This window comes from Stegodyphus dumicola, chromosome 11, assembly GCF_044657685.1.
Source record: "Stegodyphus dumicola isolate Sdum_Otavi_A_Nest chromosome 11, ASM4465768v1".
NCBI classification, from domain to species: domain Eukaryota; kingdom Metazoa; phylum Arthropoda; class Arachnida; order Araneae; family Eresidae; genus Stegodyphus; species Stegodyphus dumicola.
The window spans coordinates 93,919,043-93,938,107 of NC_140778.1; the positions used below are offsets into that span (position 1 = coordinate 93,919,043).

At 31.2% G+C, this 19,065-nt stretch overlaps 1 protein-coding gene across 4 annotated transcripts in view; it reads left to right on the forward strand.

Annotated features, from left to right (window-relative positions):
- Nucleotides 1-19,065, forward strand: part of tefu (Serine/threonine-protein kinase tefu) — a 240,355-nt gene that overhangs the window by 188,812 nt on the left and 32,478 nt on the right. For all 4 annotated transcript variants that reach the window (XM_085827007.1, XM_085827010.1, XM_085827009.1 and 1 more), the window contains 3 exons: nucleotides 3,748-3,824; nucleotides 14,534-14,674; nucleotides 15,339-15,455. In XM_085827007.1, coding sequence (XP_085683133.1) covers nucleotides 3,748-3,824; nucleotides 14,534-14,674; nucleotides 15,339-15,455 — 335 coding nt within the window. The remainder of the gene's footprint in view (nucleotides 1-3,747; nucleotides 3,825-14,533; nucleotides 14,675-15,338; nucleotides 15,456-19,065) is intronic.

Genomic DNA, 19,065 nt, shown 5'->3' on the forward strand with positions numbered 1-19,065 from the left:
CTCTTCTTTCCCTAAGCAGCTAAAATTTCAAAATTTCTCTCATAGCATCAGCCTTAAATAGAGCCCTGTCTGATAAATCAGTCAAAAAATTGGAACAGTCAGAGAACTCATTCAGATTCTTTGGCTCGATAGTCACATACACCATACGGCGTCTTAACCTCTTAACTGCCGTAAAAAACTTACAAAATTCACAACCCCAATGCCATTGTTATTTATACAGGCGTGCATAGTTATGTGATTTTAAAATAAAGGTTTAATAAAAAAGATGTAAGTATAATAAAAATGATGTTTGTATAATAAAAAAGATGTATGATAAAAAGATAATTAAAAAGATCCCAAAAAATGGGAGTTTCGATCAATTTATTTTTAGACCAGTAAAGTGTAATATGATTTCAGTGTTATACCTTGTAAAATCAGTATACTTAAATGGAAAGCATGGAAGCAGCATAGGCAATTTTTTCACATGAAGTCATACCCGTCAAGCATCTTTCAGAGAACAGTCACAATCTTCTTCATCTGACATATCATATTCTGAGGTGTCCGATTCTGAAGATAGCGGAAAGCCATCATCTACTTCAGATATGTTTGGAAAAAAAAAAAAAAAAAGCACCTACTGCAAACGGCAAATGAAAACAGATGACACAGAATAAAAAACTATGTTTTACTCAAATAAAAACACAAGCAATAACCATCCAGTCACAATAGTCATCACTCTCAGACAAATTCATAAAAAAACACCTATTACAAACAGTAAACGAAAATGGAATACACAGATAAAAAAAGTACATTTTACTCAAACAGAAACACAAGCAAGAACCGTGCAGTCATTACTCTCACTGTTTTGGAAATATTCCCCTCTCCCTTTGTTCCCCTCACTTTTCCGAAAGAGTATTCACTTTCACATACTCTGTCAAGGTCATTGTGGTGTTGCATTCCAAAGCTTTGCGAATAATTTTACTAGTAGCAGCGCAAAGCAAATGATAGTATTTCGGAAGCGCATATATATATGCCCGGGGCAGTTAATACATGAGCTGAGCAAGGCATATATATATATATATACGCCCGTAGCAGTTAATACATGAGCTGAGCAAGGCATATATATATATACGCCCGTAGCAGTTAAGGGGTTAAAATGCACTTATTCTGCATCCTAGTTTTCCAAGAATACAGTGTTATACAGTACGAAGTCTTTAATCCGGACTCGTCGAGACTTCGGCGATTCTGCATTAGGGTTTTTTCCGTATTATAGATCATCAATCTGGTGAGATGGCATGCAGAAATTATAAAATTAAAAATATGAAACCATAATTTATGAAATAAAGAGCAATTATGATCTAAAGAGTATCAAAATTTAAATATATATATATATATATATATATATATATATATATATATATATATATATATAAAGCAAGCTTAATATTTATTTGTTTACTTTATTAAACATTTCTTTCAATGTAAGTTTTTTAAAATTCTATTAACAGACATAATTTAAGACACAATAACACGCTGAATAAATACTAATTCAGAAGACAAACAACAAAAATCAGCGTTATATTTACAAAATTGTAAATATAATGCTGATTTTTGTTGTTTGTCTTCTGAATTAGACTGTAAATATAACACTGATTTTTGTTGTTTGTCTTCTGAATTAGACATAATTTCTTAATCAGTTCCACTGTTCAAGTCCTGTAATTGCTGTGTGAAGAATACCGACTAACTTGTCAATCGAAATTTTTTCGTTTTCAATAACCTCTCTGTCACTTTCTTCACTATTGGAAGCAGTACATCGAAACATGCTTTTCCTTTGTAGATCCTTTGGCAGCTCCAGAATCGGAAACTTTTTTTGACATAATCGAAAGTTCGAGCTTACTTGAAAGCTTTATAAAATTGCTCTAACAGTCTGTAAAAAATAATAAGGCGGATCCAATTAGAAGATTAAGGAACAACGCAATTTGCAACATTAACTGAAATAGATAATTACATAATTTTAGCCTAGCTTATACTGTCTGTTATACATTAAACGTGCATGCGTAAAGGTATTATCCATTTACGCAGAAGTTTTTTTACAGAAAGTTTGTAGCTTTGATGTCCGGATTATGGTCGTCCGGATTAAAGACTTTGTACTGTACCTGTCTTTCACAACCTTTGCTTGGAACACAGAAATAGGTGAAAATAAAACAGTAAGGACAGTAAAATATTTTTCTTTGTCTTCAACAGGGATGGATCCTAACATCCTAAACATGGCTGATTTAAAAGGTAATTGTTTTTTAAGCTTGTAGAAATTCTGGGAAAACCCAGCAGGAAAGCAAAAGCCTCACTTCTGTTTTCTTTTTCTTTTACTTTGAAATCTAGACCAAAGCAGAGCCACCTCCAAGGAAAGTTCTGTCTCTCCACCCATCTAACTTTTACAGTTTGGAATATAAAAATTAAAGCTTGTGATCTTGATGTCCCATCAGTTAGTCACAAAGGGAGTGAGAAAGAAAATTCCATCCCTTACCTTTTGAAGCATGATATTTTCACTTCCAGTCTGTCATTGCCAGTTAAAAAAAAAAAAAAAAAAAAAAAAAAAAAAAAAAAAAAACCTGTTCTGTTTTTCCTTTTGAAAGAGCAATTTATTTTTAAACTGAAACTTTTCCATCCCAAAACAACAAAAAGCAAAAATGAAGAAGCAGTGACACCCATAAGTGAGCACTGTGAAAACTAACTTGCTATCTCTAGTCAACAAAAGTGTAGCAAAAGAAGCCTTTAAGCTGTTCTTTTCTCACTGTAATTCCTATTTACAGCCCACTAAGAAATTCCGTTTAGAGAATACTGATCAAATAATTTAATTGCCTGTTTCCTGTTCAGATGTTGAGAAAATCTCCATGTTCTCTTCTAACTCTAATTGTGAAAATGCTAACAATAAGAATTGTAAATAATATAATGATTAGCCCTTTCTTCATCTTTAAACTGCCTTTGCTAATCTAGTTCAAACTATTTCATTTAAAAAAAAATAATAATGCAGTTAATTTAAACTTGCGATGTAGCAATATTGTTTGCTGTTTATAGTAAATAGGCATTTTTTTTCCACTTCTATTTTTTTAGCATTGAAATGCAAATTAAAAATCTAATGTAATTATTTAATGATATTTTAAAAATTATATTCTAATTATGATTGCTCAATGTAAATGAATTCATGAGTGAAAGAATATATGTGAGTTATCTGTGGATGTTGCCAAAAATATATTTACATATTATATACAGAAATTTTCCCTCATATTGGATATATGTCTTCTCTAATTAAATAGTAATTGAAGTGAAAATTTTTAAAAATTGAGGAAATTGGTAATTTTTTAAAAATCTAAATGGTTAATAAATGCATTCTGTATAGGATTATATAAAAGATCACTGAAATAATTTAATCTGTTATTAATATCTTAATATTTTTTAAATGCAGAGAACAATATATGAAATGCAGCTTAACAATATTTAAAAATGCCTTTGTATTTATAAAATATATATTATTCTGAAAACTGCTTTCTGCAGCTGTTTGTCAAATATATGAAAAGTTTGGATATATGCCCTGCCCCCAATATTATTTTGAACTTTATGATTCTCAGTTTAAGTATATAGCTCTTTTTTTTTTCCTTTAGTTTTATTGAAACTGCTAATGTCATTGCATAGGTTACTAATAAAGTCATATAAATGTGTATTAAATTTAATGTATTTTCCACTTTTAAACTTTCAGATATTCTTAATTTTCAGGTAAAATTCCAGCAGATCAATCACTTTTGAAATTTAAAAATCTTCATAATATTCCTATTATTACAGAGGAAGTAAAGGTATTCTTTAAGTTTCATTTAAAATTTTTGTTTTCCTATATTTTGTAAATGCTATACCATTTAGATTTTATCACTTTAAAAGACTTCTTTATTATATTCAAACCTTTTCCTGTATGCAGTTGTACCTTTAATAATATGAACTATTACAGGGCAGGATTTGTTACAGGAATCATTCATTACTTGTGGTGTTGTGTTTTGTAATAATCTATGAAAAAATTCAATTTATTCCTGAGCCCAGCTAATGTTGATGCATTACAAAAATAAAATAAAAAAAATAAATAAAAAAATCCCAGACTATTGGGAAAAAAAAACTATCATACTAGAAATTAACTAATTTATTAGTTATTTAAAAAAGTATTTACATGTGTATACAGTTTTCCAATCCTCAGTATGTAGAAGAATTATCTGTCTGGATATTCTTATACATCTGCTTTTGATTTCTTGTGAGGTCTAGTTTTCAAAAGGTTTCAGTTTCAAGATGGCCGTGAAATATAGCATGACATTATCATTGAAAATATATGCCTTTTTATTCATCTCAGCTTCAATGGGATACCATCTGCTTGATTGTTTATAGTTGGACCTCATCCCACATTTTAGAAGGTTGCTTGTGATTATTAATTTCTGAAATATAAATGGGATCTTAAGAAACATAGCATGGGGAAACAGGTAACTTAGGTGGAAACGTTGGCAATTTTAAATGCTTCTGGTTCTACTCATCAGCAGCACTAGTAACTGGCTTCTGCTTGCCACTCACAGCTACTGCTATCTGACTGCTGTCTGGCTACTTGCTAGAGAAAATTGCCACCAGTCTTGTCTCTGGCTACTTGCGATCTGTCCACTGTCTGTAGTAGACAAGGATGCAAGTAGGCATTTTATACTTTGGCCATCATCCCTAAAGGAAGTAGTCGATATGTTAATTTTAATGCTGGCAAATAGTTAACAATAAAGTAGACTGATGTAAAATATATACCCGTTTCAAATATTCCAAGTAGTCTTCTGATTTGGCAATGAGGGTTCTACTTTGTTTGTTACTACACTTTCTCCATACCAAAGACCTTTGCATGGTGTGGACTTTAATGGTGGAATTAGAAATGTTAAATTCGCCATTTTGAATAAAAACAAAACTTTCAAGCCACAGACGATAATTTTGACTTTTAAAAACATAGTACAATTGTAATTACTTCTTTTGCAGGAAACAATTTTTTATTACCGCTTACCAAAATCGTCTAAAAAATGTGCGAACAGCCTCTTTACTTTCATTTCCAGGTCCAACTGCACATCAAGGAAGCTGTAATCCAAAAGGATTTAGCAAAAACATCAGTGCCGGTTTCAGTGTTGTTGACAGGTTTTAGTGTTGTTAAAAAAAAAAAAAAAAAAAAAGACTATTGAAGCACGGTTCTGTGTAGAGAAATGCCAGCTTTTCCTAAAATACTATAATAAGAAGCAAATTTCATTAACTGCGAAAGGCTTATCACTCCAATAATAATGAAGACTTCTTGATGGATCAGGATAGGTTTTAAAAAGTTGGACTACAGTCAAAAGTCTTTAATGCGGACTCGTCGGGACTTCGGCGATTCTGGATTATCGATTTTTCCAGATTATAGATCATCAGTTTAAATCTTGTAAGATGGCATGCAGAAATTATAAAGTTGAAAATATGAAACCGTAATTTATAAAATAATGAGCAATTATGATCTAAAGGGTATCAAACTTTACAAAAAAAAAAGCTTAATATTTATTTGTTTACTTTATTAAACATTTCTTTCAACGCACGCATGCATACCTTACGCATAGCCGAAATTAGAAAATTGCAACCAGAAAACTATTTGATTTGTATTCGTGATATTTATAATGACGAGGAATTTGATTTAAATCATATCAAAGTCGGAGTACATCGAGATTAAATACTACATTTAGTAAGGAATTATAAGCCGAATAAAATAAAAACATCTGCCCTGAAAATAACAATAGTGCTGACAGATCAACTTCCAGTTCAATGCGCACCGCGATGTCCCCCCCCCCCCCCCACGCAGAGCAGTGTGAAATTTATAAACAGATTTCGGAACGGTTAGATAAACAAAGGATATACCTTTATCCTTTTTTTGTAGCAATTCGTTTTTTGTTTGATGGACATCGAAACATACTTTCGTTTTCTAGATCCTTTGGGAGCTCCAGCATCGGAAATTCTATTTGACATAATCGAAAGTTCAAGCTTACTTTTATAAAATTGCTCTTACAGTCTGCAAAAAATAATAAGCCGGTTTTAATTAAAAGATTAAGAAACAACGCAATCATCAACATTAACTGAAATAGATAATTAGATAATTTTAGCTTATACCGTCCGTTATACATTAAACGCGCATGCGAAAACGTATTCTGCACTTGCGCAGACGCATATGCGCAGTCGTAAATGTCTTGCGCACACGCGTAAAACGCCTATGAGCATGCGTCAACGCGGTGCATGCGCAGAAAGATTTTAGCTTTGAGGTCCGGATTATAGATCATTCCAGATTATGGGTGTCCGAATTAACGACTTTTGACTGTACTATTGAATTATTTTATTCCCAAATTTATAAATGTTTATTTGCCTATTCAGCTGCTGTCTTTAGATGAAGGCATAATACTCTAGTGAGGGTGTCCCCCCCCCAAAGTTTTCTGTGCAAGGAACATTGTAAAATACAGAACTTTTGTTTGTATGGTGTACGAAAGTACTGCTGGCTACTTATATAATTTAGAAATATATTGTGCTCAAAGAAAGCATTTGTTATAAATAATTCAAATATTTGGATCATCTTGTACAGACTTGTTGCCACCATCTTTACCTGGGGGAACTACAGTACAAAGTTCAAAATCTGAACGTCCATTATCCGGGACAATCTAAAATCTGGACCTCAAAGCCACACTTATATATATATATATATGTGTGTGTGTGTGTGTGTGTTTTACGTGTGTTCATTTGATTTTTCTTCCATAATAAAAACATGTGAAGATTTTCACTTAAAAATTTCCGATTCTTAATTTCACTTAAACACTAAATAAAATACCCCATTATGAAAAAACAATCTTGTAAGCATAAATTTGTGAGATTAATCATTTAGCTCCATAGCTGAGTATCTGCTTGGCATAAATCTCAAACTGAAACATTCACCTATTTTATATCCCTGATGCCGACCTGGCGAGTCATTATTTATTATATTTTGACCACATGTTTATCAATACATGACAGCTTCAATAATAACTCATGTAGTGATGCCTAACTTTTTTTTTTTTTTTATGTTAGTAATTGAATAACAAGAGTATGGCAACCTTTTTATGCTAACATTACGCTTGGGAATGATTATAGATTTTTAAATATTCTAAGAAAAGTTGGCAAGGAAAAAATTCAACAAAAATGTTTTTTCATATACTAAAAATAGATTTTGTTAATGAAACTCATAGGCCAACAGATTGCATTTAGTGCTATTTAAATTAAGAATAACATAACCATAAACCCAGAAGCGATGGCAGAATTTAGGGAAGACACAATTTCTGGAATTTGGGGAAGCACCGAGCGGCAAAATTAAGGGATGAGAATTTTTTTTTCTTTTCTTTTTATATATATATATATAATTTAGGGAAAGCACTACGATCTAAAGTTTAGGCGCTGGGAAAATTTAGAACTTAGAAAGGTGCTTTGTAGCAGAATTTAGGACCCGCAGAGTCTGCACCAGGCGATATCTAGCGCCGGTCCGAGATAAAGCCTTAAGTATATGTGGGAGTTTATTTATTCAGGACTCAGATTAGTTTTAAGCATGTGCAAGAAATAAATGTGGGTACAGTAAATAACTAATACAATTCAGGCTTGATTCAGTATGCAATAGGAGCAAGACAAAATTTAGCGGAACATCTTGGCTTTCATCCCCAATCTTATGATACACAGCCAACAATGTGTAACGGATGCTATTAAGCTAGGCTAAAATTATTTTTACTGATTCTAAAGCATTTAAGTTAATGCAACAGACTGCGCTATCCTTAATCTTTTAATTTGATCCAGCTTATTATTTTTTGCAGACTGTTATTATTCGAGTAATTGTATAAAAATTAAGCTTGAACTTTCGATTATGTCGAAAAGAGTTCCCATTTCTGGAGCTGCGAAAGGATCTACAAAGCAAAAGCATGTTTCAATGTCCATTAAACAAAAAGTGGAATTGCTGCAAAAAATGGATAAAGGCATATTCGCCTCAAAATTATGTGAGGAATATGGCATTGAATTATTTTATTCCCACATTTATAAATGTTTATTTGCCTATTCAGCTGCTGTCTTTAGATGAAGGCATAATACTCTAGTGAGGGTGTCCCCCCCCCCCCAAAGTTTACTGTGCAAGGAACATTGTAAAATACAGAACTTTTGTTTGTATGGTGTATGAAAGTACTGCTGGCTACTTATATAATTTAGAAATATATTGTGCTCAAAGAAAGCATTTGTTATAAATAATTCAAATATTTGGATCATCTTGTACAGACTTGTTGGCACCATCTTTACCTGGGGGAACTACAGTACAAAGTCCAAAATCCGAACGTCCATTATCCGGGACAATCTAAAATCTGGACCTCAAAGCCACACTTATATATATATGTGTGTGTGTGTTTTACGTGTGTTCATTTGATTTTTCTTCCATAATAAAAACATGTGAAGATTTTCACTTAAAAAATTCCGATTCTTAATTTCTGTCAACTGTATATGACATAAAAAGAAAAAGGAACTTTTTGAGTTTTTTGTGAATTCTGACACTCCACTTGCTATGAATAACAGAAAAAGTGTTCATTATGCTAAAAGTGACAATCATGACAAAGTGATGATTGAATGGGTCAGACAGCATCTCGGCGAGATGTCAATCCGTACCATTGACGGGTCCAATGCTAATGGCTCAAACCAAAATATTTCATGACGAAATGAACTGAAACAATGAGTGCACATATCCGACAAGTTGGTTAACCAAATTTAAAAATCGCCATGGTATAAGACAATTAAAAATTACAGGTGAAAATGTTCAACTGATACTGAAGCTGCTGAACAATATGCTGATGAATTCATTACTAGAGAAAACAATTAGCTCCAGAACAAATTTACGCTGATGAAACTGGTCTTTTCTGCCAATATGTGCCATGAAATACCATGGCAACCTCTCCTCTACCTCTACAGAAAAACCTCTACAGAAAAGGCTCCAACTGGTGTAAAAAATTCCAAAGCGAGACTAACAATTTTAGCGTGCGCAAATGCTTCAGGAATGCACAAGTGCAATCTTTTCGTAATTGGAAAACATGTATGACCTCGAGCATTTAAAGGAGTAACGATTTTCCCCCTTATATATTGCACAAATAAAAGAGCATGGATGGCACAAGCGTTGATGAATGATTGGTTTGAAAGTCATTTTATACCCGAGGCTCGGAGGCATTCGAGTTCGGTTGGTTTACCTGATGATTCAAAAATAGTCCTGATTGTTAACAACTGTTCGGAGCATATTTCACTTAAAGTTTAGTGACAGATAATGTATCCGTATTATTTAGTGACAGATAATGTATCCGTCCTCCAAATTGTATGCCTATCATTCAGCCTATGGATATGGAAATAGTGCACGCGCTGAAATGCAAATATAGAGTAGCATTTTTAAAATCTATGTTAAATTTCTTGAACAATGGCAAGACTATTCAAGACTTTTTGAAATTTTTTAGCATAAATCTGCTGTGTGGAGCATCGCAATGTCGTGGGAGGATGTGTCTCCAGATACGTTAAAATATGCTTAGCATAATTTATGGCCAGCTACCATATTTCATGGTGAGGACGATGAAGATGATAACCACGAATTTGAAGGTTTTTCAGACATCGCAAACTAAAGGTGAAATTTTCCAGTTATTGGATTTTGTAAAGAAATGTGGAAAAGTGGTAACAGATGAAAATAATATAACAGAAGTTTTACATTGCGATGACAATGCCCCAATCATCAATCAATTAATGGACAGCAAAATCTGTAGTATGGTTCTAGATCAAGAAAATACCGCTGCCGATAGTGAAGAAAGTGACAGAGAAGTTTTTGAAAATGAAAAAATTTCCATTGACAAGTTAGTAGGTATTCTCGACACAACAATTACAGGACTTGAACAGTGGAACTTTGTAACTGAACAAGAAATTATGTCTGTTTATAGAATTAAAGTGAAAGTATTAGCACAAAAAATGAAGCAACTTAAACAACTTATATTAAAAGAAATTTATAATAAAGTAGACTTTTTTTGTAAAATTTGATACCCTTTTGATCATAATTGCTCTTTATTTCATATATTATTGTTTCATATTTTTAATTGTATAATTTCTACATGCCATCTTACCAGATTTAAATTAATGATCTATAATCCGGGATCACCAAAGTCCCGCGTAGTCCAGATTTTTGACTTTATTATGATAGCGTGAAATGTAATAAAAAATTATTACAAATTAAAATTAGAATTTGACGCACAATTTTTATTTATTTATTTATTTATTTATTTTATTTTTATTTTTATTTATTTATTTATTTTTTAAGTGGCAGATATTCGGATTGTGTGAAAACCATTTCATCGAAAAGGGGAGAATTGTGCTTCAGGAGAAAAAGGAGTTATTTTAGTATGAGTATGGCAATCAATAAAAACAGGCTCTCTCGCATCTACAAGACATTCATTTAAAATGAAAGAGAGCCACAATCATAGAAACATCAGAGAAAAAAATAAAAACCTAAATTCCTGATTGACTATAATCAGTACATGAAAAGAGTTGACAGTCTGACCGGTATCTGTTATATTAAACAATTAAATAACAATGGACAAACAACTAAATGGATAAAAAGTGTTGATATCATTCAACTCATTCGTTACTTATAAGTTTTTAATTTTTTTTTTTAAGTCATAGTTGTGTGAGGAAAAAAGAAAGCATTTTACGACAGTATTGCATTGCCCTGTCAAGAAAACATGCCGTATAACATGTTATATGTATAAATTTTGCAATATACCCTTACACAAAGTGCTTTGAAAGATATCGCACTATAAAACATTATTAATTTTTTTATGTTTGAGAAAGTGTTTTTATTTTTTTAACCCTTTATTGGACAATGATGCAGAAGTAATTTTGTGCACTAATTGCAAAAAATTGCCCTCTGTATGGTAAAAGTTTAAGATGTGCTCACCTGCTTAAGAAAGAGGACTATCAGACTCAGTATTTCAAAAAATAATGCAGTAGAATTTCTATTAACCAGGTCTGTATCAACTGAGTCTCTTTCAGCAATCAGTTTAAGGAAATCATTGGGCAAATATTGTAACATTGGGAAGAGTGCCATGAAAATCCGTAACATTTGTGAATTCTGTTATAACTCATAATTTTGTTGGCCTGTCTTATCAGTAATGGTGATTTAACAGCCTCTCAGTTGCACATTATGATAAAAAATGTGGTGCTAGAAATAAAAGCATTGCTAGCTGACAGTTAATTCATAGATGTGTTTCAAAGGATGAATAAGCTTTGAACACGAAAGAAATCATTAGTGGTATAGATCTGAAGAACAATAAAAATTTCTCTGATGCTGATGAGGACAATGAAATAAAAGTATGAAAATTAGCTATGCTGAAGTCTTGGTTATGGTAAAGCATACAAGGTCTCTCTTCTTAAAGAGAAGGATGCATCCAGCTGCTTTACAGCTAGTCCATTTGTCAGGATTTGAGCCTAGGTCAAACTATTAAATTTCAGCGATTTTACGGCTTGGCCATTATTAAGTTGATGCTAAAACCTTGAGCATATCTTTTTAATATTTAAAGCAGTGTGCTGATGCTTCTATGAATCTTATGTTAATCAAAAACTGACATGATCATGTGGTGGTTGATAGAGGATTATTCACAGAAAAGTGTAATGAACTTTTTCAAAAAAAAAAATTTCTTCGTAAAAATTGCATGTCCAAAATCTGATAAAATTACCCAATTTGTATAAATTTTGTTGAAATTTTTTAAAGTTTTTTTTTCAGGAATTCTGCCATGAAATAAAGTCTTGGAGTGTTGTTAACAGAAGGAAAACAAATTTTAGTAATAAAAATGTGTGATAAAATGTCAGTTGTAGTTTTTGTGCACTAAATTTTAGAATTTCAAGCAAACAGTCTCAGAAAATAAATTGCCATGGTTTGAAATGTAGTATCTATTAAGACTTTTTAATTATCTAAGGTATACATTTATTGCAATCCTGTTATCTTGGACAATCAAAGTTCAACTATACATATATTATAATTAATTACTTTCATCAAAATCATTCAAAGTTCATCATTTCATCAACATCATTCAAAAATATATATACTCTTTCTATAAAATTTGCTTATTTCTCCTGTATATCTGTATGTTATAAGGTATTTCTTCCGCCTTCTTGGCGTGGTGGTCTGCACATTTGGTATTCCACAGTTTCACGGTTCAATTCCTGGTTAAGGCTTTGTTAATTTTTCATCTTTCCTGCTTCCAAATGTCTCTACAGTGGCACCCAAACTAAAGGGGTGTTGGATGATGATTCTCCTCACCTGGGATTTGCTGATTGCGTCCCCTAAAAACCCCAGTCACCCTTTAAAAGGAAGAGTATATAAGGTATTTCTCCCGCCTTCATGGTGTGGTGATCTGCACACTGGGGCGGTATTCCAGAGGTCCACAGTTCGATTCCCGGCGAAAGCTTTGTTAATTTTTCATCTTTCCTGCTTCCAAATAAATACCTAATGTCTCTACAATGTTATAAAATATGAAACTTTAATGCAGCCATGCACAGTATGTTGATAATTGGAATATGGACATAATTTTCTGTACCTACTTTTTACTCAATATATTTATGATAGATTAAAACCCTTGTGGGAATACAAATAAATTAAAATCATTATGTGTTTTCACTTATTGTACCAAAAGTCTTATTGAATCTGTGCCTGTCGTTGTATCACTACTCACTATAACTGACTTGAACTGTTATTTGTTTGGTTAAAAAAAAAAAAAAAAAAAATGAGATTGTGCTGTCCTATGTATGTTTTTTAACAAATTCACAGATCAGATAGAGATGATAGAGTCAAAAAAATCAGAGATGAAAAGGAAATAATCTCTGATCTTCGAAATAGCTATATTCTAAGTCTGCTGTGCATACACTGCTGCTACTGTTTAAAACATGCCTGTGCATCATATTTTGGAAGGCTTTTGAGAATCTTTGTCATCTTTGCTTTTTGTTCTCTACTATCAAAACATGAGTTCCTTTGAACAGCAGCTTAATCTTTGGGAATTAAAAATTTTAGAAAGCCAAGTCTAGTGATAGGAATAGGTGATCAAGTGCAGTAATAATGTGATTAGCTGAAAACTGCTTTGTTGATCAAGCCTTGTAAGTTGGCCTACTGACTGAATCTGTTTCTGCAAAATTCTGGTCATTTTCATCTTCATCAAGATTATGATTCAAAACTCAATTAACAATTTAAAAGTTGTTGGATTTTTACAGTCACAAGAAACTAAGTGTTAATGTACTCAGCATTCTTTCAATCTAACATATTCCATCCCAAAGTGTACACACACACATATACATATACTCATGATAAGCAGTGTGATATAATTAAACTTAGTTTCTCCCCTCCTATATTCACTTGACCAAGTTATACATAATTTTTTGGGAGGTCATACTTTGTATTGTCAAGTATTTGATCTCTTTGTTATTGTTATAGATAAAATTGTTTCTGCTGCTATATAAAAAGAATAGATAGCATTTTTCAGAATACTAGTGTTTCATACAAAATCATTCAAGCTTCTGCAAGGAATAGTGATATGTATAGCTATTAATATCTAATGTTTATGTAGAAGTTTCTTGAAGCATGTACATTTTTCAAAGGTTTCACAACAATAAAAAAGCTGAAGTACTGTCATCTTCAAAATATGTATCATTTTTCATTCCATATCCTTAAGACAGTTAAAAATAGTTGAATTTATTTTTGCAGTTAGCATAAAAGTTAATTGTTGAAATTAGAAAGGCCTTTAGCATTTTTCAAAATTTATGGGCTATAATTTTATGTTACATTACACCACTGTTAAAATATTTATTATTCATATGACTTTGTGAGTATTACGATTATATAAAACACAGGACATTTAATTTATCTTCCATATGGTGTATGAAGCCATTAGGAAGATAAATTAAATATCTTAAGTTCGCAAGCTATCTAGCTAATTCTCAAAGTGATGCAAGTATAAAAGCATAAAATAAGCAAAGCATAAAAATGTTCCTACCTGTTCTTTAAATACTATCATTTAAAAAAGCTAAAAGCTTTCATTTATCTTTCAAATTTAACCAGTCAGTTTTTTTCTTTTGTAGCATTTTTGGCTTGCTTGATAGTCTGGAAGTTAAAAACCATCCTTTCCATTTAAATTGCTTAACCATCTGAATGATGAAAAAATGATAAATGCATTTCATAATAATTTAAACCTTTATTTTATTTTTAATAATATATTTAATTGATATCATTTAAAATACATTTAACTCGTGAGATATTGCAGTGTTTGTTTACAGAATTTTTGTAATTAATGAAAGATGGTTTTTGTATAAGTGATTTCAAATTCTAATTTTGATAGCATTAAAGTGGAATTAGATTGTTATTAATCCTATCTTCTTCTTTTTAAATATCGATATGATATGAATATTGATAATTTAAATCTTTTAGGTTGATCATAGTTGTGAATACAAAAATATAGTTGGAATATATTCCTTCCATAATGAGTTCAGAATGTGTGGAGGATTGACTCTTCCCAAAGTCATTAAATGCATAGGTATGGATGGTCGAACAAGAGAGCAGCTAGTTAAGGTTAGTTATTTATATTACAAATACTAAAATTTCAATCAATCATTTTGGTCATAATTTGCAAGGTAAGACATTAAATCAACAATTAAAAAAGCCTTGAAATTTAAATTTATGTCTGTAGTTTCTGAAAATTGATTTGTTTCTGGATGTAAGTTTGTTTGGACAGCTGACACCAGAATGTTTACAAATGTTCTTTAAAAAATTTATGGTGGATACACTTTTAATTTTATGTAAATAGTTATGTTTCTTTGTTTGTTCTTTGTTGGTTTTTATTGAATTTCTAATTTATTGTACATTTATCTTTTTTTATCACAAATTTGTATTTATTTCTTATGAATCTCATATAATTTTGAAATTTTCTACTGATAAATACTTTTGTATATATGTTGAATTAGTTCAGAATTATGTAATATTTGTAATTCTATGGCAAAAAAATACAGTAAAACTTCAGAAATTGAAAAATGTAACTGAAAAGGAAACCAGAGGAGTTACATTTCTCAATGATTGCATAGTTTCTCTTTATCACAAAATGTCATACTCCTGCTTCAGTTCTTAATTTTCAGAATCATTTTCTTAGTTTACATCAATCTTGATATTATTTTACCTTGAATTTGTATTTTAAGATCTTTAACTGTGTAAACAGTTATTTATATGTGTATTCTTTCAGGGTCGTGATGACTTGCGACAAGACGCTGTTATGCAACAAGTGTTTTGTTTGGTAAATTGCTTGCTAGAACGAAAAATGGAAACCAAAAGGAGAAAACTTCGCATTAGAACATACAAGGTTTTTTATAAATCGTTTTTTAATAATATTTAAAGAGAATAGTGTTTTTATGATTTAAATACTTCATTATTTTCTCTCAAAAGTAACTTTCTTGCTTAAAACAATTTACTCAGCCAGCTTCTCTAATTCAGAAATATTACATTTATATTAAGAAATTATATAGGGTAGTATTCATAACAAAAAGTACTCTTTCTGTGTATGAGAGAGAAAGAAATTGGTTATTTGAATCATCATTTTATTTCGTTATCTTCTGATTTATTTAAAAGATAGATTATTTCTATCTTTTAAATAAATCAGAAAATAATAAATAATTCATTAGAAATTTAATTACAGTGTACTCTCAATTATCAGGCCTAATGCTGTGAAACAAGTCAGTGATTATTGCTAAACACTGATAGTCCAAACTATCAATTTTCATACATATTTTATGTGTTTATTTCTTTAAAAAAATCTGATGTGGATAGCACATGACTTCCTTGTATTGCCTATTAAATTATAGACATTTATTGCTGCATTTCATTTAAACTTATTTCCTAGCATTTCATTAGAAATATATTTTTCATTCAATTAATTTTTTCACTTATAGATACATAAAAACTCAAAACTTTTTCATTAAAAATTGAAAAATATAGACACCAAATACAGTTAAAACAGTTTTTTTAAAAAATTACCATTAAAATTAGAGTTTCTGTGCAAAAACAAGCAATTCAGCCAGTGGGCAAGAAGGCAGATTTTTCAGTGCAGAAAAAAGAGAGTTTACTTTGGCCCTACGTGGCAAAAAGACACTGAAGGTGCAGAAACTGATGTAATTCACTATTCTACTAAATTTCAAAAGTAAACAAATAGTAGCATCATTAGGCTTAGTGGAACTTAAACAACTTTTAAACAGGGTTGCCAGACTACCTGGAAAACCGGAAAAAGTCAGGGAATTCGAAAATTGGCCAAAAAAGTCAGGGGAAAATCATGGAATTTAAATATGTTAGTCAAAATGTGGAAAAGTCGGGGAATTTCATACTGCAGTCTCCAAAAAAGTGATTTTTGCACCAACGTCGGAAGCGATCTCTTTCTCGACGAGTCGTGTATCACGTGAATGTCATTCGGACAGCTGCTGTGGAGCCAGTTTTCTCAGAGCCAATCAGGTTGTCTTTTAGGAAGAAAGACGAAGCAAGTTTCCAGCATTTTTGGTTTGCAGTAAACTCAATCCAGAGATTCGTATGTGCAGTGCATGTTGAACAAAAGTAAATTCTCCCCATTCTCATATAAAACAAAATCTTTTAAACCTTTTTCTTCTTTCTTAAATGCCTCATTTGTCATTTTGCAGTAAAATAAATAAATAATGGATTTCTTTTTTCCTTTAGCTGCAAAATGTCTGCAGTAAAGACATTTTTAATTCTCGATTGGGCAGATTCTAATCTTAATCCTCAGAGGAGGAAACTACTCCTATTTGGGGAAATATATATATTATATAAAGTCATATGTAACTGGCAAATTTTTGTGTTTTCAAGGGGTACCATAATTAATTTGTGCTTAGCAAAACCAAAATGCACTATGCAGATAGCCTGGAACTTTCTTGAAATACACCTGGAAAAGTCAAGGAATTTCATTCTCCTGTTTGAGTGGCAACCCTGTTTAGTTATGTGAGATATGTACATATGTGCAGATATCTTGGAAAAAATCTCCCTCTAAATCTGCTTTAAATCTATTTTTTAATTCTTTCTTAGAAAAAGAGACCTTTATTCTATATGTACATACAGATGTCACTCAAAAACATCATTCAGATGCATTAGGAAACGGTCAAAGTAGATGTTTTTGTTGAAGTATGATACCCAAATTTTTCACCATTACAGTACTTTGTACAAGGAAGTAAAAATGTTTAAATATATGTCGAATTTTGCTGAATAATTTAAGTTCTGTTTTATCATTGTCCTTGAATCCCCTTCAGTTGAGAAAGTCCAATAAAATTTCAGCATAAGTCTGCTGTTTTAGGACTAATGTAATGGTCAGTATTTTCTTTGGTTGTGTTTTCAGTACCACTCTCTGTTCTGTTCTTGTCACATTTGAGATGATATCCACATCACTCAAACATTGAAAGCATGGCTTGGTCAAATTTCCATTGAACTATTCCTCAATGTTTTCCTAATTGGCATTTTCAAAGAATTTTGTATTTTCTATTTTTTGGAATACAGCTGCATTTATTGTATAAATATATTAGCTATATTAGATAAATCTCTGATTTCTATATTAGAAATTATTGAACCAGTGTTGTTAGTTTTAGTTTGACCAAGCTTTTACTGCTCTGTTTATGACATCAAATACAGTCAACTTTTTCTAGAACTTCAGTAAATCAGCATCTTCTTCAGTAAGTGTTATGAGAAAGCCAGACTGTGTGTAGCAGCGCCCAGGCACAGATAACTGAGAGTACACTGTATTTATATATATATATTTTTAAAAATTTAAACTTTCTAATTTTCTTATACAAAATTTCTGCAATATCATATTGCGTTCCTGATGAATTTTTTATCGTGTTTATTAATAATGAGTCCTTTTTATTTGAAGAATAACTAATGTGCTTAAAATGTTTGTTTCTATGTTACTCAATTTAAGTTGCACCTTGGTCTAATTTAAGGGTCATACTCTCTGGAAGTAACAAGATCTTCTATAGATCTTGTTACTTCTAGAGATCTTGTTACTACTTGTTAGCTATCTTGTTGAATCCAAGTTTTTTTTTTTTTTTTTTTTTTTTAAGTTTTTTAGATATTTTGAAATTGCAGTTTTACAGTAGTCATTTTTGAGTAAGTCTGCAAAGACTCTTCTTTTTGCAAAATTATAGCATTTTCATGAATTTGTGTTCAGTTGAGATTAAGTTTGTATGCAATTAATTGAATGGCTGCAATAAGAGTTGTCTTAACTGCTATAATTAGGTGACGAGTCTAGTTTTGCACAATTTTCAAGCTACTATATAGTTTCAGCTGAAGTCCTGATAAGAATTCATTACAGCAATTCAGGAAAGGGCTTATTATACATTTTATGACTAATGATAAGAGTGTGTCTCTCTCCCTGATTTGCAGCTATTTCGAAATTAACAATTTTCATTCCATTTTCCTGCTGGCAAACTTTGCAGGCTCATTCAAGTGAGACTCCAGAGTACAATCCAAATAAGTGGAATTTCACTGGGGGAGGAGTAATAATTGTGATATAATAAATAAGGGAATTAATTGTCTCCTTAGCAATTGGATAATTTTCAAGAAAACGGCCATAAAATTGCCTATTTTTTATTGAAGAAAATTTTACAAAAATAAGTGTATGTACATTATATGCATTCATTTTTAATTTTTGGAATTTTTTTAGCTTGAAATTATTTTTATTTATTTATTTATTTATTTATTTTTTCCCCTCTTCTGAAACAACAAACTTTGAGTTCTCTTGTTGGTTGCCATTTCTTATCAATTGTGGGTATCTGTGTAAAAAAATGCCTTTCAATCAAATGGTTTGGATTATCCTCCAAGCTTGGCTGGCCTCTTTTTGGAATGGTGTCTGATGACTGATACATTTCAATAAATTCATCTACTAAAGATAAATGAAACATCAAAGGGGATTTTTTTCCACTCTG